This window comes from Rhinolophus ferrumequinum, chromosome 20 (assembly GCF_004115265.2).
Source record: "Rhinolophus ferrumequinum isolate MPI-CBG mRhiFer1 chromosome 20, mRhiFer1_v1.p, whole genome shotgun sequence".
NCBI classification, from domain to species: Eukaryota; Metazoa; Chordata; class Mammalia; order Chiroptera; family Rhinolophidae; genus Rhinolophus; species Rhinolophus ferrumequinum.
The window spans coordinates 11,827,276-11,852,562 of record NC_046303.1 but is presented as its reverse complement, the minus strand read 5'-3'; the positions used below and the strand labels follow the sequence as shown (position 1 = coordinate 11,852,562).

Below are 25,287 nucleotides of genomic sequence, written 5' to 3'. Positions count from 1 at the left end.
GGGATGTACACCTGACTCTTAAATATAAAGAGTGGTAAAATTCAACTTTGAAAATTTATTTACAATGATTTCAGATTTCTTGACAACCAGTAATTTACAATTGAACGAGAGGTATTTTGCATTATCTTTCATTGTGAAATGGTGAATGCGTGAGTTTTAGGTCAATCCCAGAAAGATACTTCATTTCCCTATCGCTAAATGAAAAGCATGTAGACTGGTTGTAGTTTTACTGTGGATATCTTGAAGGTTAGGTTAATTCCGATCTCATTTTGGGTGAATTTTAACGATGGATGAAATTTAATATGCAATACTTTATCTTATGCCTTGTTTTTTCCCAGTCTTTTACACTAATTATTTTCTTGGCATGTTCTTTAGCTCGATAACTATGGACAGCAAGAACTTGGGGATCTTTTTGTGAACTATAATGTAAAATCTCCCATTACTGGAAATGATCTGTCCCCTCCAGTATCTTTTAACTTAATGTTCAAGACCTTCATTGGGCCTGGAGGAAACATGCCTGGGTATGTACCACTTACTGTTTATGTAACAAAGTTATTAAAATTGCTTGTAATAAAAGGTAAATACCATCTCAGCCACAAAGAAAAAATTTGGAAAAGTGATATGGAGAAAGTGCAGATAAATATATTAAGGAGAAGTTATGACAGACATATTCTTAAATTCTAATTCTCTCTGAATATTATTTTTTTAGTGTATATGCTGATTTTCTTGCCATAAAATAAACATAAAAGTGTGTGAGCATCACATCTTGTAGTTACAGTTGCATCGTGCAAGGAAGGCAGTTGAAGAATGATTTTGAAAGTCATTGAACTTATTGCTGAGGGAGACTTTTAGAAACCGTTTCGTCAGGATCAGCACTGTCCAGTCAGTACAGTGTTCTGCAGTGATGGAATGTTCTGTATTCTGTGCTGTCCAGTGTGGTAGCCATGTGTGCTCGTTGCGCACTTACAATGGGGCTGGTACTTCTGAGGAATGGGATTTTTAAGTTGATTTCATTTTAATTAAATTTAAATAGATATGTGACTAGTGGCCTACCACATTGCACAACACAGGGTTAGCATGTTGATTTAAAAGATGTGGTTTTCACGGAGTAAAGAAAACCTGGAGTTTACAGTACGATCCAGAACTAGACTCTGTATTTCCAGGTTCCTTGTCTATTGTTAACAAACTTAGCCAAAGTATTCCATTTCATAGCTTCAGATATTTACCTTATGGTTTCATTTTAGGGTAAGAGAGGGTAGGGTTTTTTACAAGATGAAACTAAATGGATCATGTTTCCTGGAATAGAAACTAAAGAATAATAAAAATTAATGTGGCAGAATGTATTACTGGAATTATTTTAATAAGACGCAGGGTTGATTTGCAATATTTTGTGGAAAGAGGCCAAAGGTAAGCCTTTCATCTTGGCAATACATACAGAGAGGCGTAAGATGGGCCATATCTTCTGATCTATCATCCATCTCCACGTAATTTATCTAAGAAAATGATTCAAAAGGAAAGGAAGTTATAGCTGTCAAGGGTCTATAAATTAAAAGTGGAAATAACCTATTTATCCAATAATTTGAAGATGGTTAAATAGATTATAGCAAAGTAGAACATTTTAGTGGAATACTCTGTAGCTATTAAATATGAAAAAATTTTACAGTTATTTAGAAAATGGGAAAATACAAAATAAATGAAAGTACATAATTTTATACATTCTACTTATAAATATGCATCTAAACTGTAGCTATACTTACATTTGGGTGAAATCTGGAAAGTACCACAAATATCAAAAGAGCTGGGTGTGTTAGAGTGAGAAGAGAGTAACATTTTATTGATTTTTTTCCTTTGTTTTAAAGTTGTTTTCGTAAAATACTGATTTTGAAGTAGGCTGTTGGGTATGTTTTCTTAGTTGTTTTGCACAGAATATTTTCTGTGAAATTCAAAGAGGGACCGTGACTCTAATGGTATATTTGCTTGGCTCTATTTTTAAAATCTGGAGAAATATTAGAAGCAGCCTCTGGCTAAAAACGTAAACTGCCACAAAAAAGAACATGACATGAAAAACCTCAAAAATTGCCTGGCATAGTGTGGTGATTGCAATGCGTGAACTCTGAAGTGACATGCTAAGCCACACTGGCTTCTTTTTAGCCCACAGTTACACTTTAATACGTGGGGTGACAGAGGTATGCTTAGGCATGGGTCTGATTTTCAGAAGGAATACAATTGTCATCTGTCTCCATGGAAATGGTTAGTCAGGAGAATATCAGACGTTTTAAGGCCATTATGCGAGACGTGGTGTTGACTCACCCAAGTGATGAAATAAAGTGACATTTCTGACAGAAGTGTTGCCATACCTGTTACTGATGCTTTCTCTAATCCTGGCTTGGGAATGTTGGCTACTGAGGAAAATACCTATTTCTAATACTTTGTTTTAGGGCTTATACAGCATTGTGTGAAAAGAGTCCATTTAGGACTTTTAGGAATTTCAGATTTGGTAGAAAACATAATTTCTTACTTTATAACGGACTGATTTATTTAAATTTATAGGTACTTGAGACCAGAAACTGCACAGGGGATTTTCCTGAATTTCAAACGACTTCTGGAATTCAACCAAGGAAAGTTACCCTTTGCTGCTGCCCAGATTGGAAATTCTTTCAGAAACGAGATCTCCCCTCGATCTGGACTGATCCGAGTCAGGTACTGCCCATGTTACTCTGCTGGTAAATGAGGCAATGCCTTGGCATTGAATTGGGAATGAAAGTGTGCTATTTTTAGACAATTCTGCTTAATTCTTACATGATTATGTATTTATTTTTTGTCCCACATAAAAAGCATGTTTTACATTTATATCTCCAAATGTAATCTCTGAGATGATTGGCAGTTTTGAGGAACTAAAGTAAACTTGAAGGGAAAGGAAAGGAAGGTGAAGAGTGGCCTAAGTTTCTTTCCTGCTCCAAAATGATCTTTTCCCCTTGTTCATCATATGTTTTGAAGACGGCAAGGTCTTGATTGTCTAAACCAAGGCATTTTATGGCAGTGGTGATGGATGTAAGAATAGGGTGAGGTGGGGCTGGGGTGACCGTCATGACATGTAGGTGTCCAGGAGAGCGTTGCTGGAGTTGGGGTGACGGTGTTTCAGTAACCATTCTTCCAGATATTTGGGGAAGAAAGGCCTTTGTGACAGAAAGGCCAGCTAGCAAGCTTACTCCATCTGCTCTAGTTTAGACACTTTCTTGGCTGGTTCTGATAACCTTCCCTAGTCAGAGGTATCCAGACAGAACATCTGGATACATGTGTGGGAAGGCACAGTGACACTGTTTAGTTACATTTTTCCTTAGAGACTTATTTTGACTTATCTGTGTATGACTTAAGCTTTTTGTGATTTCTGTACATTTTCTTACTGATATCTCTTAGGACAATAAATTCCAAATAAAAAATAGGATATGCTAGTAAACTTAACTTTCTTAGGCTCCCAAAGTATTTTCTGCAGCCCCACCCATTTCCTCTCCTCTTTTTTTACTCGCTGTAATTACAGACTTCAGTCAAAGCACAACCCAGCCACTGACTCTACATCAAAGCACCCCAACCGCCTGCCTCGTCTGCCTCGTCTTGTTAGTCCCCATGACACCCTATGAGGAAATGTCCTTATGTTCTGACCAAACTGTATATTTAGGCCTATAGTCCCTTCAGCCTATTAGAAAGGAGAGACTTACGAGGAAAGAGTTTGCTCAACTTAGAGAAATGGGGTGGGGAGGAACCCCCTGGGCCTTCATGAAGAAAGAAGAGGCAGTCAGAAACTTGAACCAGGTATTGTCACAATGAAACACTTGTCAAATTTGAGTATGTTTTATTTCTCAATGTCTGGATTTTTTTTTTTATCTGTTTTTCCTTTTGTTTTTTGGCTTCCGCTCTGTTCCAGTAGCATCTGCAAGCCTGCTTTCAAAATACTGAGGCAGCTGTGTAAGACTGACCTTGTCCAACACCAGTGTTTTGGAGAGCATTTACAAGTAGAGTAGCTATTAGGAGATTATAAAGGACTGTGAAGTAAGGCAAAACCTGCGGCTTGTGGATTAAGAAGTGGCAGACAGGAAAAGCAGCTCAGAACTGATGAGCCATCCCAGGTGTTAACTGGTGAAGGGCCCTTGGGGCTTCCTGACACTATATCCCTTGGTCTTTTTCACTTCAGAGCACCCTATCTGGATTTTCTCTCATTTTTGTCATGTGCCTCTGCAAGATCCTGACTCAAAGTACACTCTTTCTTCCATGAGTCAGTGTCCCCTTCTTTTTTGTTCCAGGGTAGGGCTAGAATTTGTTTAGTGTTATAATTTCTTTTTGTTAACAGACTTATCAAGTGATTAGTTTTGTATAGCTATGATTTCTTCTGTTTAGGCTGGGTGTATTAGATTGTTCATATGATTTTTTTTTATTTAATTTAATTTAGATTGGTTTTGTCTTCTAGGCCTTGTTAAATAACAAAAATTCAACCAAGTACATTTTAAAGATCTAATTGGCTTTATTGAATGATTCATGAATCAGGCAACATCCCATCTAGGAAATAGAAAGGACTTCCAAAGGGTTGTACAGAATGGAAGATTTTTTAAAGCCAGAAAGGGGGTGGTAAAAGGAATGATTAGCAAAGAATACATTGGTTCAGCATGTTCACTTTCTTAAGAGGAACGGAAGGGGCCTCCATACACCTCACTAGTGATGGCCAGGTAATTTCCAAGTTCACATTGGAACTTCAACATTTCCAGGTTACATTTCTGGGAGAAGTTGAAAACTATAATTAGATTATGTATTAAGTCTTAGTTTGCTGTCATGGGGCTTAGCACAAGTGACTCCATTTGGGGCTTTTTGCTTCATCTCAATAGCCTATATGTATTTTTTAGTTCTCCGTAGTTCCAGATATAGTCTCTGAACTCAGAGACAAGAGACAGCTGGTAAAATCAGTGTTAGCGTTGATTTCTGTCTTCTGTCTTAGCTGCAATGGTTTGACAGAACAGATGTAAAGACTTTGGCAGCAGCTTTTTTTGGGAATCTGGGCCAGGCCCTTATTTTGATCTGTCTTGCATTTTAGATATTCTGTTGCTGTCAGCCCAGCCCATTTATAAGCTCTGCGAGGACAGACAATGTGCTTCTCTGTCTTTCTCATATCTCTGTGCACACAGAAAATGTTTGATAGTTGTTGAAAGACAATTAAGACATAGGTGCTACAGGACCAAAGAAGAGATACCATTAAAAAATAAAATTCAAAAATCAAAGCTCTTTTGCAATGCATTTCATATATTTTTAGGACCCATTTAAGCAATTTTTCATTACTTCTAAAACACTTGATATAATCATGAAGCACTCTAGTAAATGTGTGTGTTTTAAAGAGAGATTTGATTTTAAATCATAAAATTAACTTAAAACACTTTTCCCTCCAATAGCTGTGAAATTGTCATTCAGAAGAATCTCTTTGGGAAACCATTACTATGTGCATATTTATTTAATCAATATGGAGTTAGCTTGATGTTAGCTTGTTCAACTCGTGCCTTCTGTCCTCTGTCTTGAATAATACTGTTTTTTAAGAAGCTGTTACTCTAAAGAAACCAGCTGTATGGTGTCATTATCAGTCATTTACTTGTTCAGAGCAATAAAAATGAAGAAATCAAACTACTATAAAAGCCAAAGAACAATTTTGATTCACTTTTAATTTCCCATTCTTCGAAGAGTAAACATTGGGAGTTTCGTTTAGTGTAGATTTATAAGACTTGCTTTTGCTTTAAGGAAAACCATTTCATTTGGAAGCCACTATTCAGTATCTCATTTCTTTTTTTGTGTCTGACATTTGCTTTAGTTTTAAATTTGCTTAAGTTTTTAATTTTAGAAACTATTAATCTGTTCTTTAAAAATTATTTTCCATTAAAAGGAATAATCTTTTGTGGTTGTGGCTAGTGTCAAAGAAAAAAACAGACATGAACAGTAGTTAAAGTGGTAAAAACAGAATTGATTCAGAACTATTGCAGTAGGACAGAGAGATCTCAGTATAGAACAGGGCTCAATTCTGAACACGGGTTTTCACCCGAAATACCCGCAGGGGATGTGTTCTAAGACCCCCAGTAGATGCTTGAAATCACGTTTAGTACCAAAGCCTATATACGTATACCATGTTTTTCCTATACATACACGCCTGTGATAAGTTTAATTTATAAATTAGGCACAGTAAGAGATTAACTACAATAATAGTGAAATAGAACAGTTGTAGCAATATACTGTAATAAAAGTTACATGAATGTGGTCTCAGAATATCTTATTGTACTGTACTCACCCTTCTTGTGATGATGTGAGATGATACAATGTCTGTGTGAAGAGATGAAGTGAGGTGAATGATGGAAGCATCGTGATGTAACATGAGCTGCTGTAAGGGTGACTTGAACATAAGCATTTCGATACCATGGCAGTCGATCTGAAAACCAAGAGGCTACTGAGTGACTAATGGGCGGGTGGTGGATACAGCGTAGACATGCTGGACAAAGGGATGATTCACATCCTGGGCAGGATGGAACAGGACAGTGTGAGATTTCACCAGGCTGCTCAGAGCGGCATGCAATTAAAAACATGAATTATTGACTTCTGGAATTTTCCATTTAATATTTTCAGACTGCAGTTGACTAAGGGTAACTGAAACCATGGAAAGCAGAACTGTGGATAAGGGGCTTCTACTGTACATCATGGGGATTTCTAGCCAAGGAGCAGGGTGGAGGTCCGCGGATAGGGAATTACTAAGAGGGAATGTCAGGGCCAAAGGGGATTCTGGCTAAACTGCTCTAACAGGATGCTTGCTGAAGACAGGCCAGGGTGATCAGACATCACCTGGGCGGGGGCTCGTGGGTGCAAGATGACCAACCTGATAAAATATTGAGGATGATCAGATAATAAGGGGGAGCGGTTCTGGTCAAACTGACTTAGAGTTCTTGCTCAAACTGGATTTTACAAGGAATTGCACAGATGGGCCTAGGAGAAATTTCAGAAGACTGGCTAAAGTTTGGTCAAGTAAAGAATCTTTGTCACTACACAGAAGGAATTAATATTTGAGAGAAGTTTGATTGTATTTATTTAAAATACTATTTAAATGAGTAATTGTTTTCATTAATGTGTTTAACAATAACCACAATCTAATCCAACCTTTTTTTTTTTTTTTAACCATTCCCTTAGGAAACAATTTTCTGTTTAGTGATGAGATTCCTATAGCGTGAGAGCCGATACCGTTACAGAATGAAGTTGAAAATAAGGGCCTTGTTTATTGTTTTTTATAGTTGAGCCTGCAACTTTTGTCCCTTCTATTTTTTGCTTTCAGAGAATTCACAATGGCAGAAATCGAGCACTTTGTAGATCCCAATGAGAAAGACCACCCGAAGTTCCAGAATGTTGCAGACCTCCACCTTTATTTGTATTCAGCAAAAGCCCAGGTCAGCGGACAGTCTGCTCGGAAAATGCGCCTCGGGGATGCTGTTGAACAGGTAAGATTTCATAGGTAGCTTAATTCAGATTATACCTATTCAGGGTTTGAAGCACTTAGCAAATTCTATGTACTGGATGGCACAGTGTTTTATTTTAGTAGTCATTTTATTATTCGCTTTTATACAGTATTTATTATATACTGTTATTATATGGGAGGAAATTACCCGAACATGGCAGTTTTGGGGCCATTGGGGCCAACATGAAAACTGTGTTTCAGAGAGCACTTGGAAAAGAGGTCTTGGTTTGAACTGTGCCCATCAATCCGACCCTTAACAATATATACTACTATTGGGGAGACACTTTGACTTACAGAGAGTAAGCCCTCTGGTTTTAAACTCTGTTCCCCATGGCAAATGGCATAAAGTCTTTCATATAATAGAATTTCTCTAATTATTTGCCTAAAGAAATGAGTGAAAACTGTCTAATGGCAGCTGCTGCCCGATAATGCAGTGAATTGCCCTGGGGAGCAGTGAGCTTCCTGCCCCTGAAAATATTCAAGGAGAGGCTGGGTGGTAACTAGGCCATTTTGCAGAGAAGAGTCCTGTAGTGGGGGGTAGGAGATGGGGCGAGATGATGGCTAAGATCCTTCCGGTACTAAAATTGTAAGAGTACATATACTGTAGGGGGTCCCCAGATTTCGGTGGATAGCATACATTAAAATCCCCTCAACATGTCTCACTACTTTTGTTAATTCAGGAGGAGTAGATTTGCCATTCCTGGGGTCATTATTATGAATGTCCTTTTTGGTACTATAGATGTAGAAGGTATGAAGTATTGGCCTGAATTTTTGCTGACCAGTGACTCTGGTAGAACGATTTTAAATAACTCCATTATTACCAACCTGTTGACTTGACATTAACCCCTTTGGAAATAGCCACAGTCACGTTCTGGTTTTGAGATTCTTCTGAAAGCTGGATAATACAGTGTCCCTCATGTTTCAGATACCTCTCAGCAGGTTGTGGTACCAGGCCTTCAAAGTCTCAGTAGGTGTGTTTCCATCCTCAGTGCTTACTTTCGTGTTTATTAACTGATTTGTTTATTCATTTACTGCAGGGTGTGATTAACAACTCAGTGTTAGGCTATTTCATTGGCCGCATCTACCTCTACCTCATGAAGGTTGGAGTGTCTCCAGATAAACTCCGCTTCCGGCAGCACATGGAGAACGAGATGGCCCATTACGCCTGTGACTGTTGGGACGCTGAATCCAAGACGTCCTATGTAAGCAGAGTGGGATGGTTTTAGGGTGATTCTCGCATTGTGAACTTAGACACTTTCTCACATTGTGAATCCTTAGACACGGATATCTAAATGGCCTTTTGTATACTGTATGTCAGAACAGAACACAAAGAAAAGAGACCCTGAGCAAAATGGAAAACAGCACTTGCCCTCCTGTCTTCTCATAAGGAGGGAGCCCTTTTAGACTTAGATGGCTTTTGGGGAGTGGGGAGAGAGAGAAAGGAGGTGCCCATGATGAGGCTGCGCTGGGTGTACATCCCTGGGGTGGGCAGTGTCGTTGGTCTTCTCCCTGAGTGCAGCTAAGGTGGGTGTGGGGGGCCTTCCTCCTGACAAGGACCCCGCAAACGTTGGAAATGGGGTGGGCTGAGCAAAGAAAGTCATGATGCTCTTTGTTTAGAGAACTATTTGGTAGATTTGGAGATAGACTAGTAGATTCTGATTTCTTGTTTAGGAACTACCTTTGCTCAATTTCTCTGTATTTAATGATAATTCGAAGAAGACCTCCAGGTGACCTCTTCACTGCTCCTTCTCATCCCTACCCCCCAAACGTGAACATCTGTACTGAAGTTTAGGATTGAAAGGCGTTTGTATATAAAAGATGCTTTGTGCACTGGTGGCCGTGGGAGTAAGGGGTGAGAGCCTTCTGGCATTCCCCTTATTTGGTCCTAGAAGCTTAACCCTTACTTAAACCCATTTAGACACTTTAGCCCAGGGTCATTGTCCCAATGCCCTTGGTTTCACTTTTTACTTTTTCAAGTGACTTTCTTTTACTAGATTCATTTTTAAAATTAAAAATAAAAATTAGTCATAAAAAATACTCCCTTTTCTGAAACAAAAAACCAAAAAATTCTGAAGAATACTGTATAGAAAGTAAAATGTCTCCCCAAAAGCGTTTCAGATTTCTTTTCTAGATCAGAGATTTTCTGTAGTAAATATAGCAAATATTTTAGGCTTTGCAGATCTCTTTTGCCCATCTTCTTTGTTGTTGACTGGTTGTTTTTTGTTTTTTTTACAACTCTTTAAAAATGTAAAAACCATTCTTAGCCACATGGGCGTTGGTTTGTCAAACCCTATTCTAGATGCTTTAATATGTATGCATTACAAACATCATGCGTAATGATATGCGTCTAGCTATAGTGGCCATTATTGATAGTGTTTTTAATATATTCTTTTTCCTTTGTGGAATGAGGAAAGCATTTCTGTATCTGTTAGGTTTTTCTTTGACATGTGTAGGTCAAAACAATCTTAGTAATTATTTTTGGATTATAGATGTTTCTTTACACGTTTTAGATTTTCTGGAATTTCTTTTTATTTTCATATCAAACCAATAAAATATTTTCAATTTTGTGTAAGAAAAGTTTATTTCTTTTCTCTTTGTTCCATACCAGTTCCCTTTCTGAGTTTGCTCTACTCTAAATTCAAATTAAACCAGACACAGATTCTTGCTCTCAATTTAGATTCTGAATCTGTCCTGGATTACAGTTCATTTGTTTCTTTTCTTTAGTCCTCCAACATTTGTAATTGTCAAGAGCTGTATAGACTTCTAAGTGCTTCTAATGTATTACTTGATGTAATCCTCACAATAATCCTGTTTATAGGTCCTATTTCTGAAGGAACTGAAGTGCTGAGAAGTAAAGGAATTAATTGGCTGGGGTCCCACAGCTAGTGAGTAGAGCTGGGACAGGAACCCGGGGCTGTCTGTCTCGGGTCCGTGCCCTTAGCCAGACCCTTAGCCAGCGTGCCTCCCTGCTGTAGTAATTCAGCCCTCCGGCGTTTCTGATCATTGTCTACTGAGTGCAGCCGTGAGCTGTGGCCAAACACTCCAGGACGGGATCAGAAATCGTGGGCTTACTAAGTCCTGGGGATGTCGTGTACAGCATGGAGACTACAGCTAACAACACAGTGTTGCATAGTTGAAAGTTGCTAAACGAATAGATCTTAAAAGTTCTTATCACAAGAAAAAAAAATTCTGTAACTATGTGTGGTGATGGTTGTTGACTAGACTTATTGTGGTGACCATTTTCCAATATATACAGATACCCAATCATTACGCTGTACCCAATCATTATGCCTGGAACTAGTATATGTAAGTTATTCCGAAATTTAAAAAAATTGAAGAAAAATGAGAAAAGAGATGACATGAGCCTGGCATTGAGCTGAAGCTAAGGCTGTGGGAAGCCAGGACTAAACAAACCAGAAGCTCTAGAGTAACAGAAACTTCAGGAGAGGGGAGAACGCCTTTAAAGGCTGTAATACTTTCTTTTTGTATTTGTTTCATATTTTATTTATTTAATTCAAAAAAAGTGACTGATCACAGCTAATGCTCCACCCGCCCCTCCCTCCTCAGAGGTAACCACTATCCCAAAGTTGTTTACCATTCTCAGGCATGTTTTTGTAATTTTATCTTTTACTACATCAGTTTGTTAATTGACATCTTTGGTAACTGGTCATCACCAAGTCTGTACATTTAAGAATGTAAATATGCTAGTTGACGTCTTTAGTGAATGTTAGATGATAAGTTACATGTTTTTAGGCTTTGTTCTTTAATTCCTATTTGGTTGTTGGTGTTGTGTGTTGACGTTTCTGAATTCACATGAGTTTTATATTTGCCCTCTTTCTTCCAAGTGCAGCATGTGGTAACAGGTGCTTGGAAAGGTCATGATGGTTGAATTTTCCCAAACTCTTTGGACCAAAGGCAAAAAATAAACAGTCATGAGAAAGACTAACTAGATGGCTGCTAAAATAAGCCTCTTACCTCTTTTGTTCCTATTCAAATAACAGGTTCTTAAGGGTCTTTGAAAACAATTTAGGTTATGCTTTTGAAAAGTAACTTAAGTATTAACAAGAAATGGAACCTGGCACCCACGCTGTTATTATATTCTGTGACCTAAATATTACCTGCTCTTTTACTGAACTTTCCTTTGTTGGGTAGGAAAGTGAATCGAGTACAAATGCCCACGTCTGTGGTCAGGTGCTGAGATGTGTGTCGTTCCGCCACCTGCTGCCAAGTTGTGAGAGCAGTTAAGACACTTCATGCAAAGAGACTAGTGGTTTCTGCCATACTCATTGGAAAGCCTGGTCACAAATTTGAAACCGATTTTTTTTTTCTGCCAGTTTTGTCTTGGTTCACATTTTATTTCCATAATTAAATCAGAGAACGTATTAGTTTACCCCACATTCACAATATAGCAAAATAAATCTGTCCAGAAAATAAGACTACTTTGTGTGTCTGTGTGGATTATGTTTTTATAGGGTTGTTAGCTGCCTGATGTATAAAACTGTTCCCATTTCAAACATGTATAAAAGTTGAGGGGAGATTCTGTATTGAGTTATTCTTGAGGATGTGAGTTAGTTACAATCTGCTTACATTTGTGAATGAACCCAGTGTAAGTAACCAATGCTTCTATCCATTCTGTCTTCTTAGGGCTGGATTGAGATTGTCGGATGTGCTGATAGGTCCTGTTATGACCTTTCTTGTCACGCACGAGCCACCAAAGTCCCACTTGTAGCTGAGAAGTCTCTGAAAGAGCCCATATCCTTTCTAGTCACGTCACACCTCAAGACTCAAGTGTCAGCATCTTGGAGATGGATGAGTCCTGGTCTGTGCCTTGTTCTATGGATAAACTGAGATGTTTGGGATATGGTGGCAACACTTACTTAACCCTATTACTTTACCATCTCACTGCTCCTTTCCTATTCTCTTTACTTGTAATGTGCCCACTCAGTGTTTGGTCCTTAAAATAAGCATTTTCAGAAAAATGCTCCAAATGTCTTTCAGAGTGTGGACCTGTTTTTCTCAGCCATTTCCAAAATGCATTTCTCCACACCTGCACCTTCCTCCATGCTCTTTAGATAAAGGGTACCTGGTGAATACTGGCTCTATTAAAAGACAAGTGCGATTTGATGGTAGATGAAACAATAATTTAGCTCACTTGGTATCTTAATCAGCACAGTAGAAATTTCCTTCCTTTACCAGGGATTGAGGCTGTGAGCTGAGCTTAGGGCTAGGCCACTGGCAGGAAATAGATCCTGTTGTGTTGGAACATTTTAGAAATGAATAAATTGTTATCAGAGGTTATTAAGCTGTGTGTTCGGTTATATTTCTGATTAGATAATATCCCTTTTATCTCACTGTAATTTTAAAAAAGTCTCTGTTGATGGTGTTTACTTATTTTGAATGATATTGTGGTTCTCAAAATCATTTCTCGAAATACTGAGGCAGCTCTGTACTTTTGGATTCCTTGACTACTGCATACAAAACAGTCAATGTTGTTCAGTTTGAACCCAATAAGGGAGCAATTGGGAAGGCGTATAAGAAGGATGCAAAGCTGGTGATGGAGTACCTTGCCATGTGTGACGAGTGTTACATTACAGAAATGGAGAAACTATTGAATGAAAAAGGGTAAGATTTAAGATCTGTGCTATTATATGGACTCTGCCAGTTCTGTAAGTTAGGGTGAGATTAGTTTCTTTAGAAATTTTTTGCAGGTAAGTACTATCTCTTGAGTACATTTAAAGGACTGGGTTGGGTGAGATTTGGGTATTGTAGCCAGAAATGGATTTGAAATGGACTATAAAGATCTTTTTTTCCTCAGTAAATTTCTTGGATGGGGAGACTTGCCGAAGGTAGTGCCTCAGGAAGGATTAGAAACTACATCTATCTTCAAGTCAGTGTTCTTATTTTGAGCTTTGGCGTGGTCTCTAATTGTTTTAAGCATAAATATAAAAACAATAGAGAAGAATCTTCAAATGAATACAACAAAAATCCAGCACTAAGCAGTGTAAAATGTACTATGTCTGGCCAACAATAGAAATTGCTAGACATAGGAAAATGTGATCCATAATGAGGGAAAGTCAATGAAAAGAACCACCCAGAAATGGCAAACATGATGGAATACATACATAAGGATGTTAAAACAGTTATAAATATGCTTCATATGCTCAAAGACATAAGGGAAAACATGAACAGATGAGGTGAGAAATGGAAATATATATAAGAACCAAACGGAACATCTAGAGGCAATATCTCAAATTAAAATAACTGAATGGGATTAAACATTGCAGAAAAGACCATTGAACTTAACATAGCAATACAAACTATTCAAAATGAGGCATAGAAAAAGAGACTGGGAGAAAAAAATGTCCTTTGGGTCAATATGAGGCAGCCTAGTGTGTAATTGGGAGTCACAGAAAGAGGGTATACAGAGAAAATATCTAAAGATACATCAGTAGCTGAAAAATTTTCTAATTTGATGCAAACTATTAACCCTCAGATTCAAGAAGTTCAGCCCCAGCAGAATAAACACAAAGAAACCATATAAAAGCACATCAGAATTAAATTGCTAAAAACCAATAATGAAGAGAAAAATCTTTAAAGTAGCCAGGGAAAAAAGGCTCATTACATAAAAAGGAGCAAAAATAAGAATGATTAAAGTTGTCCTCAAAAACCGTACCAGCCACAGTACAATGGAGTGAAATCTTTTAAAGTGCTTACAGACAAAAATCCTATACTCAGCAAAAATACCTTTCAAAAGTGAAGAGAAAATACTTTCAGATAAACAGAAGCTCAGAGAATACATTGTCAGCAGACCTGCAGTGCAAGACATGTTAAAGGAAGTTCTTTAGGCAGAATTGCAGAAATCTAGATCTATCCAAAAAAATTAGGAACTCTAGATAAATATGTGGGTGAATATAAATGACATTCTCCTTAATTTCTTTAAAATGACATCTCTTAATTTTTTAAAAAGAGAATGGACCGTTTAAAGCAAAAACAATAACAATATATTGTGAAGTTTAGAATACACATAGAAGTAAAATATATGCCATCCATAGCTCAAAGGATGGGAGCAAAGAATTGAGAATGTACTGTTATAAAGTGAAGTGGCATAATGTTATTTGAAGGTAGACAACGATAAGTTTAAAAAGTACATAACAGTAAATTCCAGAGCAACTATTTGGAAAAAACACATAAAAACCAAAGGGATATAACTAATAAACCAATAAGGAAAATAAAATAGAATAATAAAAAAATAGCCCAAAAGAAGACAGAAGAGGAAAAATGACAAAGAACAAATGGAATAAATAGAAAATGTGAGATGGTAGATTTAAACTCAGCAATATTGATAATTACATTAGATATAATGACCTAAATACTTGAGTAATAGCCATTTATTGTCATTCTGCTTAAAAAACTCAAGACCCGATTAGATGCTGTTTTACAGGAAACTTACTGTAATTGTAATATACAAATAGGTCTAAAAGTAAAAGAATCAGAAAGTATTTCCATACAAATTTCCATAATCAAGTTGGAATGGCTGTATTAATGTCAGACAAAGTGGACACCAGAACAAGGAAAATTACCAGGGACAGAATTGGATTTCATAATGGTAAAGGGTTCCATTCATCAGGAAGGCACATCGCTTCTAAACTGGGTATGCAACGAAAAACAGAACCTCAAAATATATAAAGCAAACTTGACAGAACTGAAAGGTCAAATAGACAGATTCACCATTCTAGTTGGAGACTGCTACACCCATCTGTTAGTAACTGGTAGAGCAAGTAGACAAAAACATCAATAGGAATTCGAAGATCTAAGTACTATCAGTCGACTTCATTGCCAGTTATAGACTGTCTAAAAATCAGTGTGGACATTTTTTTAAGTGCACTTGAAATAGCTTTCATACTGTTTTTTATACAGCCCTCCAGCTGAGAATGAGTTTTGCATTTTCAAAGGGTTGTTTAAAAAAACAAAGAATACGAGCGACTACAGATGGCCTGCACACCCTGGAATATTTTATATCTGGCCCTGTACAGAGTGCTTGCCAACACTTGTCACAGACATTAGGCGAAGTGAGAGAAGTCTTACACAAAAGGTTCTGTGTGAAACTCTGGGAAAGACAAACCTAGTTTACAGTGAGAGAAAGCATATCAGTGGTTAACTGGGGTGGGGGGGATTGAAAGAGAAGGGACCCGGGACATCTAGGGTGATAGTGGTTGCATGTGCCTGTCAAAAGAACTATCACAAGATGAAGTCTTATAGGTTGAAAATAGGAAAATTTCAGTAGGAAAATTTTAAAACATTTCTGGTCGCCTAGAATTAACATCTATTTATGCTAAAACATCAAATCCCATTAAAATGGATATAGTTATTAGATCACTAGTTAGGTACCATTATCCACAAATCACTTTCCTTTAATTGTTCTCAATTAATGGCTAATTTCAGCTTTTTAATAACTGTTAGCGATTCTGCAGTTAGACTATGCTTACAGAGAGAATATGTGTGATGCTTATGTAATGGAATCTTTAATGCACGTGCACGCAAACTTCAGACAGAATGTGAGCATGAAAACCATTCCTATGATGCACGAAATTATCACCGCTGTAAAACGCAGTGCGGCGTGTACCCGCTCCACAGCGTCGAACACACCACACGGGGGCGCTCTTTTCCCAGCACTGAGGTGCTTGTGAGACAGGACAGAGGCAAATTGATCTTCATAACATGAGGAAGTACCCCATAAGCTGAAATAGAGGCATTACACGAAACGCTTTATACAAGTGAAGTCTTATAACCCGAAACCAAAACTGGTGTATCTCAGGATATGAATACACTGTGGTCAGTGATTTTTGGGGGGAGAGTTTATATTGACATATCAAACTGAATTATTAAGCTTCTTTTAAGCTGATCTCCATCAGCATAAACAGCAAAGTTTATTTGGAAATAGTGTGAGGGTTTTAAAATTACTTAATGTAAGACGGCAAGCTGGTCATGTTTACGTTTGTTCAGACAATAAAGAGACTAGTGATCTTTTGCCAACAGGCCTGTTTCTGACAAATTTATTGTAATTATTCTAAAATGGAATTTTTTTTAAAAAATTGTTTTTAGTTTTACCTTGATCTCAAAACCAAAGGAATTAGTCATTAAGTCACTTGTGGAATTTTGTAAAACTAGTCACATGTTTGGATGCCTCCCAGAATAGTTTGGTGCCATTGTTAAAATAATATTTAATTTGGTATTCGTTATGAAATAATTTAAATTTGACTTCAGCTGTTATATCTGGAGAGTTGACTGAGTTGTATTATACCTAAAATGAAAAACAGTTTGGCAATCTTTAAGGCATAGGGATGCATGTTTTTACTAACATATAATGTGCTTTGTTTCTTTGTAGGGAATTCACTATTGAAACTGAAGGGAAAACATTTCAGTTAACGGAAGACATGGTTAATGTGAAGAGATTCCAGAAAACACTATATGGTAAATTTGTAAAAATAGTTAAGAAACAAAAAAATATTACTCCTTAAACTTTTTTTTTAAGTTTTATAATGTAACCATTTTACAGAAAATTTGAAGAGGAAAAAAAAATTAATGTCACAACCCTAAATTTAATGAGTATGTTTAAGACATTATCTTGGGCCTCTTTTTAAAAAAACATAATTATACTCATACAGCAGAATAATTTATGATGTTAGCTTTATTATTTCTATGACCTGAGGTGCATATGAAGAATTTATCTCTGATTAAAAAGATCTTTTTTTCATTTTAAGGAAAAGTGCTTTTTTTTCCTAAGCAAAAGAGGGAATTCACCCATTCTGTCTTTTGTTGGCAAATTAACTTGCTAAAATTCATTTAGATTAGTGATCTTTCATGCTTTTTTAAAAGCCGAGGAGATAATGATTTTTCATAGAACAAATTCTGTGAATTGGGAACTGAATATTTTGGAACGTATATGAAGAATGCTTATGGTTAATTGTGGCTGAATTAAAGCTGGAAATGGCTTTAATTTCCAGTCGGCATTTGGAAGCTATGCCAATTGAGAGAACAGGCCTCCTTTTCCATCTTTTTCTTGCCTGCTGGGTAGCCAGGCTTCAGGGAGCTATAGAAGCAGTCTGCAGTGGTAAGAGTAAGCAGGGGATTCTTCATGATCTGGGGCTTTTTAGCCACCGACCTAGCAGGTGCTTCGGAGCCATACTTCACCATTGCTCAGATGCCATGGAAGAATGGGCAGAAAACGCCTTGATGATATTTCTAAAGAGTTACTCTTTATCATAGACAAAAATGTTTTAGTTCTATTTATCTGATTCCCTTGAAACAAACTCTCCAAGGTTAGGATCAGTTGCCTTAGACCTGGCCAGTGCTTCTTTTGTGAATAGGTAATAATGAATACATTTCCTATAATATGTCACAGATACAGCCTCACCCATGGCAAGAGCTTGGTAAATGTCTTTGATTGAGTGCTGATCCCTGAGCAAACTTCTGTAAGGGCCTCCTGACCCCAGAACCTTGGAAATACAATGGCAGCAACTTGGCTTTCTTAAAAAAGAGTTCTCATCAAGATAGCAAGATAGGAAGTAAAACAAACAAACCATTTGATACCTGTGTGTAGGAATTGTTCTTGTTCATTTTGCCAGCTATGGTGGTAGATTTTTAATTCTAGCAAAGTCTTATAAAAGCTCTAGAGTTTTAATACTTTCTGCATAGGCAAGGCAGATGATAGATGAAATACCTTGGTACCTTGTTTCATTTTGATGCTATGTAAACAAAGAATTTAATTTGGTGAAAACATTTTTTTCATTCCAGGTTTCTCTTGAAAGTCATCGTGTTTCCTACCAGCAAGTAGTTTTTTGTTCTAATTTCTTTGTTTCATCCAGAATAGAGATATTTTTAGTGCTAATAAGGATTGTTTAGAGAGGACCCGAAATGCAGTATGTGGAGTTTGAGAGAATGTTATTGAATTTCTCTCTTGCAGTGGAAGAAGTTGTTCCGAATGTAATTGAACCCTCCTTTGGCCTGGGCAGGATCATGTATACGGTATTTGAACATACATTCCATGTACGAGAGGGAGACGAACAGAGAACAGTAAGTTGTCCTATACTCTTCTCTGATAGTATCAGAAATGAAATGTGCTCAAGCACGTTAATAAGACTCCGAGTGATCAATTGTTTGTTATTCACTGTAATGTGCTGATGCTGTTAACACTCGTCTTTGCATAACCGTTGACAAAGCAGTGCACTGTCTTGCATTGCTTCATTTGCGTGTAGAGTGTGCAGGTTATTCTAGATGCCATTGTTTTAGTTGCCTGGTGCTTTCTGTTCTGAGACAGAACACACGACTTTAGGAAACTGTCTGTGTTGCATCAATGGAAGGAATGACACATTCTACATATACTCGTGTTTTCAGAAAATCAGAAAGGAAGAGAGCTCAGAATTCAGCCAAACCAAAAAACAGTATCTCTGTGCTGATAAAGCATTAAAGGGAACCTCAACCGGCATAAAATTTTCTGGGGATGTAAATTCCTGGGTTCTGTTTCAGAAATAACTGACTCACGAAGTCTGAGACCCAGAGATCTGTACTCTTTTTTTTTTAACAAGAACCGCAGATGATTCTAGTGTGGGAAATTGACAGCTCACAGATTGGGCACTAGTATTTGGGGTATAGCCTTTCCTAGCATTTGGGCATTGCTAATGGTAAATATTTGTAAAAAGTCTTCATCAACTCCCTAAGTTTTCTGTTGGTTCTGATGCTTCTGAATGGCTCCATGCTTTCCACTTTATCTCTTCATTCTGCCTGACTTCACCTTTCTCTCCTCGCCTCTGCTTGCAGAAATTAAACTCTTTTAACGTACTGGCACAGATTTCCAGGAAAATCAATCAGAAGAAAAATGGTTAGGCAAGAGAGGTTGTATATGTCAGATTAAGACCATTCTCAAGCTGGCGGTGTGCTAGTGTTGGACGTCAACTTTGAGATTCTCCCTAGGACATTTAACCCTAAACAATGGACTGCTGAGCTCTTGGGGTCAGTGTTTTAAAAAGTCTGGCGTACTGTTGGTAATATGTAGCTAGTAAACTTACTGTTTTATTCTCTGCCCTAAAATTATATCTTCATCTCCTGATATTTAAGGAGCAGCTTTTCATTCATTCACCAGAGTAAAAACCTGGGCTAGACACCAGGCATACCGTACATATATACGTAGGCATGGTTCTTCTTGAGGAATTGGTGACATGACTGGATGTGTTCTTTTTACATGTCAAGTTTGCTTCTAGCCCTTCCTGTTTATGGTGCTAATACAAAAGTGTTTAAAAAATCTTTTAGCTGTTCCTTTAACTGTAACAGTATTGATAAAACTAGAGCTTTGATAGCAATTTCATAAGGGCTGAGCAATAATAAATTAGTGACAGTGTTTTATGAATTGCAGTTTCCTGTCATGAAGAAAAATTTAGTTAGGCTATAGGAAACCAAAACTGTTTCTAAATTATTAGCACATGGGCCCTCAATCCATTTTCCTATAAATTTGGTATAAAAACATTGCTTGTAAGATTTAAAAAAAAAAAAAGTATTTCTATAAAGGCAGGTCCCCATTTCTCTCTCACATAGAATTATCACAAGATACTTGTTCTGTTCTAAGAATTGGTGTTCTGTCACTCAGACATACTGGTGGTGTCTGGGGTGAACTTACAGTGGGATATACACCACTGCTTGGCACTTAGCGTTAATTAGGTTTTGGGGGTTCGGGGCTAAACTGGAACCTGTGTCATTTATTATTTTTATGGGACCTAATCATTCTGAGTTCCATATTCTTGCCTTCAAGTGAAACTTATGTATAAATATTATTTAAAAATTGTCTTCAGCTCTTATTTCCAATCCAAAATGGTAGACTAGTTTATCTTCCACAGAATATCTTTTCTTTCTTTTATTTCTGAATACCTCTGAAATGTATTTCAATGGCAGTTTGAGAGAGCTGTACTTTTCAGTATACGTATACAGAACATCTTTTTGTTTCATTTCATTCTGTATGATTTCTTTTAGACATACGTTCGTGCGCTAATTAAACTGTTTGGTTTTACTCGGTCACCAAGATTCATAGATCCGTCTGTTATGCTGAAACTCTTGAAGAACAGAATGGGATTTTGTTTCTTGGCACTGCCACTTATCATTTGACGATTTGGCTGGAGGTTCTTTAGGGAGCTCCGCAGAAAGAAGTGAGGCTGTAAGGCTTTTTATGTAGCACCAAAAAAAAGAGCATCTTCTGTGGTAGGTTTCAGAGTGCTTTCATTTCACGTCATTTAACTTTTACAACAGACCTGTGAAGCAAGCTGAGCAGAGGTAGAGACCTGCTTTTTAAATGGAGAAACTAATGTGCAGAGAGAGTTCACTGAGTTGGTCCAAATTCAAAGCTGAACAGAAGATCTTTCCGATTCTGGTTCTGGTTGTCCTGCTTTTTCTCATTTGTCACACAGCTTTTCATATTGTGTTTTCTGGTATTTTGATAGTGAAGTTTGGACATTCATATTCAGATTTTTATCAGCTAACATGTTTGGATTTCTTTCCAGTTCTTCAGTTTTCCTGCCGTGGTAGCTCCGTTCAAATGTTCCGTCCTTCCACTGAGCCAAAACCAGGAATTCATGCCATTTGTCAGGGAATTATGTAAGCAAATCCAGTTGAGTAATTGTCATGGGAACACTGTCAAGTAGAATGAATTTTAGGAAATGCTCTTTTTTTCCCAATAAAAATATGTATTGAATAAGGAATAAATCAAAGTGATTTTAGCCTCTGCTCTTAGCTCCAAGAGAGAGTGTGCTTGCTCAGGAGGTTTTCTCCTAGCATTTGAATGAGTCAGGGTGGGACCCTGGAGCCAGATTACAAACATCCTTGCTTCTCCTATTGACTTTAGTGCTCACTCCATGGGGGACCCTGGTGGAGCTTAACAATCTTAGTGGGTCCCCAGCCACTGGGCCCATAGCCCGGAAAGGGAGCCTCGTGGTCATCTGGTGGGGCCCACACATTTCCGAGTCGGGCAGTGGGAAGAGTTTATTGGCTGCTTAAGGTCCCGCCCATGGAGGTGGTGGCGGCAGGAGCAGCCTCCGGCTTTGGCTCTTGGGCTGAAACTCGTTCCCCTGGAGCCGTGGGAGGTGAAGGTAGGAGACACGGGTTGGGCTCCAGCCAGGGACTTCATTATCCCTTAAACGGTAACTTATGCATGTCTACCTTCGTCCCATTTGTAAGTTTCCTCAACACCTAAGACAACATTTAGATGACATTGGGACTCTCGGTTGTTTTATTTTGAATTTACTTCTTTATGGACAGCGGAAGCCCTGACACGGAACGGCGTCTCTCACAAAGTAGACGATTCCTCTGGGTCTATCGGAAAGCGCTACGCCAGGACTGACGAGATCGGCGTGGCTTTCGGCATCACCATCGACTTTGACACCGTGAACAAGACCCCGCACACGGCAACTCTGCGGGACCGAGACTCCATGCGGCAGATACGAGCAGAGGTGCTGCCCTTGTCTTTGGTTGTCTCGGTCTTAGAAATGGGCTCCTTAGAAGCCGGCTCCTTCTGATCGGAGGCGGGATTTGACGTATTTATGCTCCCCCTTTTTTTTTTCTTTTTAATTAGAATCATAGGCTTGTAGCAGACGGAGTACAGATACCAAATCCCCTTGGTTTCATTATGAAAATATCCATTAACGCTTCTCCAATATTTTATAGCCATTTGGATCACTCTGGGCTCATTCTCTGGCAGTTTGCTTTTATAAGTGTTTGTTTACATTTGGGCAAGAGAAATAGGATCCCCAGTGGTTGTTGCCATCGTTTTTGTGGCAGGCGTTGGGGGGCTTAGACATTTTTATCTTTTATATTTCTCTAGAAATGTATACATGTATATGTATAAACTTGTCCATGCTAGTCCATTCAAAGCAGTGAATAATGTTTCTGTAATTTTACACAATGGGAAGGTAATAATGGAGATGGGAAAAGTACAGAGGGAAAGAGTGGCCACTTTAATTGACAACCGCCTGATTCATTTATTAATTTTGAGCAGGTTTTTATTTAGAGTGTCTATTAAGTGCTCAGCTTGACACGGAGAGTTAGTAATAGGGAAAACAGAAGTAAAAGGTGGCTTTTTCCAAAGGCATTTCTAGTCTAACTCAGAAGTCACGGGTTTCTGGCTTGTTGTTTTACAAAAGCCCATCTGGCTTCTCTAGCCCTGCATTCCCATCTGACAGTGGTTCTGCATGTGCTCCCCGCACCGGCAGCGCCCATCACCTGGTCGACTTCTCCATCCCGGGCAGAGTGTGGGGTGGGGACAGGGCTTGGGGAGGGAGACAGGGCAGGTAGCACCGTCCTGCCGAGCCCTCCAGGTGAGGCTCATACCTACCCAAGTCTGAGCACTGCTGTGTGGCTGAGGAACAGGCTGGCTCCTCAGTCGGGCTCTCTAGTGTGCCGGTCTACCCTAGTTCCCCTCACGCCTGTGACTTGACTGAATGCTGAAGTAACTGCAGGTGACATGGAGATTTGGAATAATCAGGAAAGGCCTTGTGGGAGACTTGAGTGATCCAGGGGGACTCGGCAGGCGTTCTAGGCAGAAACCCAGGTCTGGAAGGGAGGTGAGTGTAATGAAGTAAGAAGCGACGAGAAGCATTCTGTGGGGACCGGTTTGTAGAGGCAGCCTGTCATTATATAGACACCAAGTTGGCTCTCTAAAGTTTCCTGAATTCAGGGTGAATCCTTTCCGGCAGTCTAATCAAGTTGATTGATTCTTGGACTTCTCTTTCGTTTTACCCCAGGTCTCTGAACTACCCAGTGTCGTCCGCGATCTGGCCAATGGCAGCATCACGTGGGCCAATGTGGAGGCCAGGTATCCTCTCTTTGAAGGGCAAGAGACTGGTAAAAAAGAGATAGTGAGGAATGAGGACGATTTTGGCAACCTGTGACCACTTGCTGTAATAAAATAACTTATCGTGTCCACTTTATAAAAAAACAGCATTGTTTGCGACGCTCCCAGGGACTGCATTTGACCCTCAGGCTGCCTGACCTGACCCATAATTAAAGTTGGAGGAATTCTGAACAAACTTGTACTCCACTGGCTCGTATTTCCGCATTTGTAGCAAAGCTCTTTCTCCCGCCTTTGGATGGACATGCTCATAGCTTAATGTTAAACACTAACAATTTTTTTTAATGAATAGCTTTTTGGGAATATAATTTGCATACCATAAAATTCACCAGTTTTACATATATAGTTCAGTGATGTTTAACATATTCACAGTGCTGTGCAGCCACCACTAAATTGAATTTTAGAACATTTCCATCGCTGCGGAAAGAAATCCGCGCGTTTGGGTCACTCCACATTCCCAGCCCAGCCCCAGGCAGCCACTTCTCTACTCTCTCTCTCTCTCTAGATTGCCTGTTCTATTTTTCTGTCTTTCTGAGAAAGTGATGCACTGTGTTCAAGAGATAGCCATCTCTAAGTGGGTGGAACGGCATGTGGAAAAGCTGAGGTGGGATGGGGTTGGGGGAGCAATGGGTGGGGAGAAGGGGGCATTGTGGTGTGAGGTGTAGGGCTGCCACCCCAGTGTTCGACGGACAGAAGTCTTTGCTCTTTAAAGTCTCCAGGAGGGGTGTGTGGGCAGAAGAAGTAGCCCTGGAAATCAATGCGCTCGGTCCCGATGCTGGAGGAACCCACCTGCCCTGTCTGGCTTAGCAGTTTTCAGCCATCACAGTTCTTCATTCTAGCCTAGGAGGTTTTGGCTCAGCTTTTGAGGGACTTTACTTCCATTATATTTTTGTACAGACCACTCGGAGCACATGTGTTTGTTAGGAAAAAATTGAAGGATGCGCTTTTTATCTGCAGAGTTAAGCCCTTGCCTAGTGCCTGTACTTCCCCTCGTACAGTAAGGGGAGGGGAAAGGTGTCCTCCAGAATGTTTTCCTTTGTCCTGAGTGTTAGGAGCAGTGCAGTGAGTCACGGGGCTGCTCTCGTTCATGTCTTATCTCCGACGATGCTCAGCACAGCAAGGACTCAGCACAGTTACAGACTTTGGGTAAGTCTTGAATTTCCGAACAAATCTTTTTTCTCTTCTGCTGGGTGCTTTTTAAAGCATTCGTGATCAGATCAGAAGGAACTCAGTTTTAAATAAACTGAGTTCTCAGTTTCCAGGGAGTCCTTTCCCCTCAAATTCCTTCTGCTCCTTAACATATACTCGAGCTTTCTCACAGCGGTTTGTCTTTACTTCTTCCCATTTGTGTGCTTCTTTTACAGCAGGTACCTCCATAGTCAAACGATCAACACCACCTCTGGCATTGTTAGGTGCTCACTAACAAGAAAAGATGTATTAAATACGTAGTGGGATCATAAAGGGATTGGAACCAAAGCTCTCTTCACTTTTCATTGGCAAGTACATTTGTCTTGAGTTAGATGCTGGATATTAAATGCATAAGCCCTCCCTTTCTCTCTTCCTTCCCCTAAGTGCAGTGCATGATTTCTCCTGAGAGAACACGTGCTGTCTCTAAAGGGATTGATTACCTGAGTCGGGAAGGAGGGCCGGCAGCAGAGCTGTCCAGTTCTGTTTGTATGCTGGATTCTTAGCACAAGCAGGTGCAGAGCTGTTCTCTAAACGAAGAAGGTCTCTACACACTAGTTGTACACACACACGCACACACACACACCCCCTCTTCTGTGCAAGCCCAATGTGGATTTAAAACCAGGGTCTTTTTGGCTTGATGCTCTGTGAGGCCTTTTTATTATTATTTATGTATTTGTTTGTCTCAAACTGG

At 38.9% G+C, this 25,287-nt stretch overlaps 1 protein-coding gene across 1 annotated transcript in view; it reads left to right on the top strand.

Annotated features, from left to right (window-relative positions):
• GARS1 (glycyl-tRNA synthetase 1) overlaps nucleotides 1-23,586 on the top strand; it is a 42,248-nt gene extending 18,662 nt beyond the window's left edge. The window contains exons 7-17 of the mRNA XM_033088742.1: nucleotides 376-521; nucleotides 2,551-2,700; nucleotides 7,343-7,505; nucleotides 8,560-8,724; nucleotides 12,167-12,274; nucleotides 12,999-13,144; nucleotides 16,908-16,993; nucleotides 18,486-18,595; nucleotides 21,067-21,160; nucleotides 21,821-22,011; nucleotides 23,302-23,586. Coding sequence (XP_032944633.1) covers nucleotides 376-521; nucleotides 2,551-2,700; nucleotides 7,343-7,505; nucleotides 8,560-8,724; nucleotides 12,167-12,274; nucleotides 12,999-13,144; nucleotides 16,908-16,993; nucleotides 18,486-18,595; nucleotides 21,067-21,160; nucleotides 21,821-22,011; nucleotides 23,302-23,448 — 1,506 coding nt within the window. The 3' untranslated portion in view covers nucleotides 23,449-23,586. The remainder of the gene's footprint in view (nucleotides 1-375; nucleotides 522-2,550; nucleotides 2,701-7,342; nucleotides 7,506-8,559; nucleotides 8,725-12,166; nucleotides 12,275-12,998; nucleotides 13,145-16,907; nucleotides 16,994-18,485; nucleotides 18,596-21,066; nucleotides 21,161-21,820; nucleotides 22,012-23,301) is intronic.
• The last annotated feature ends 1,701 nt before the right edge of the window (nucleotides 23,587-25,287 follow it).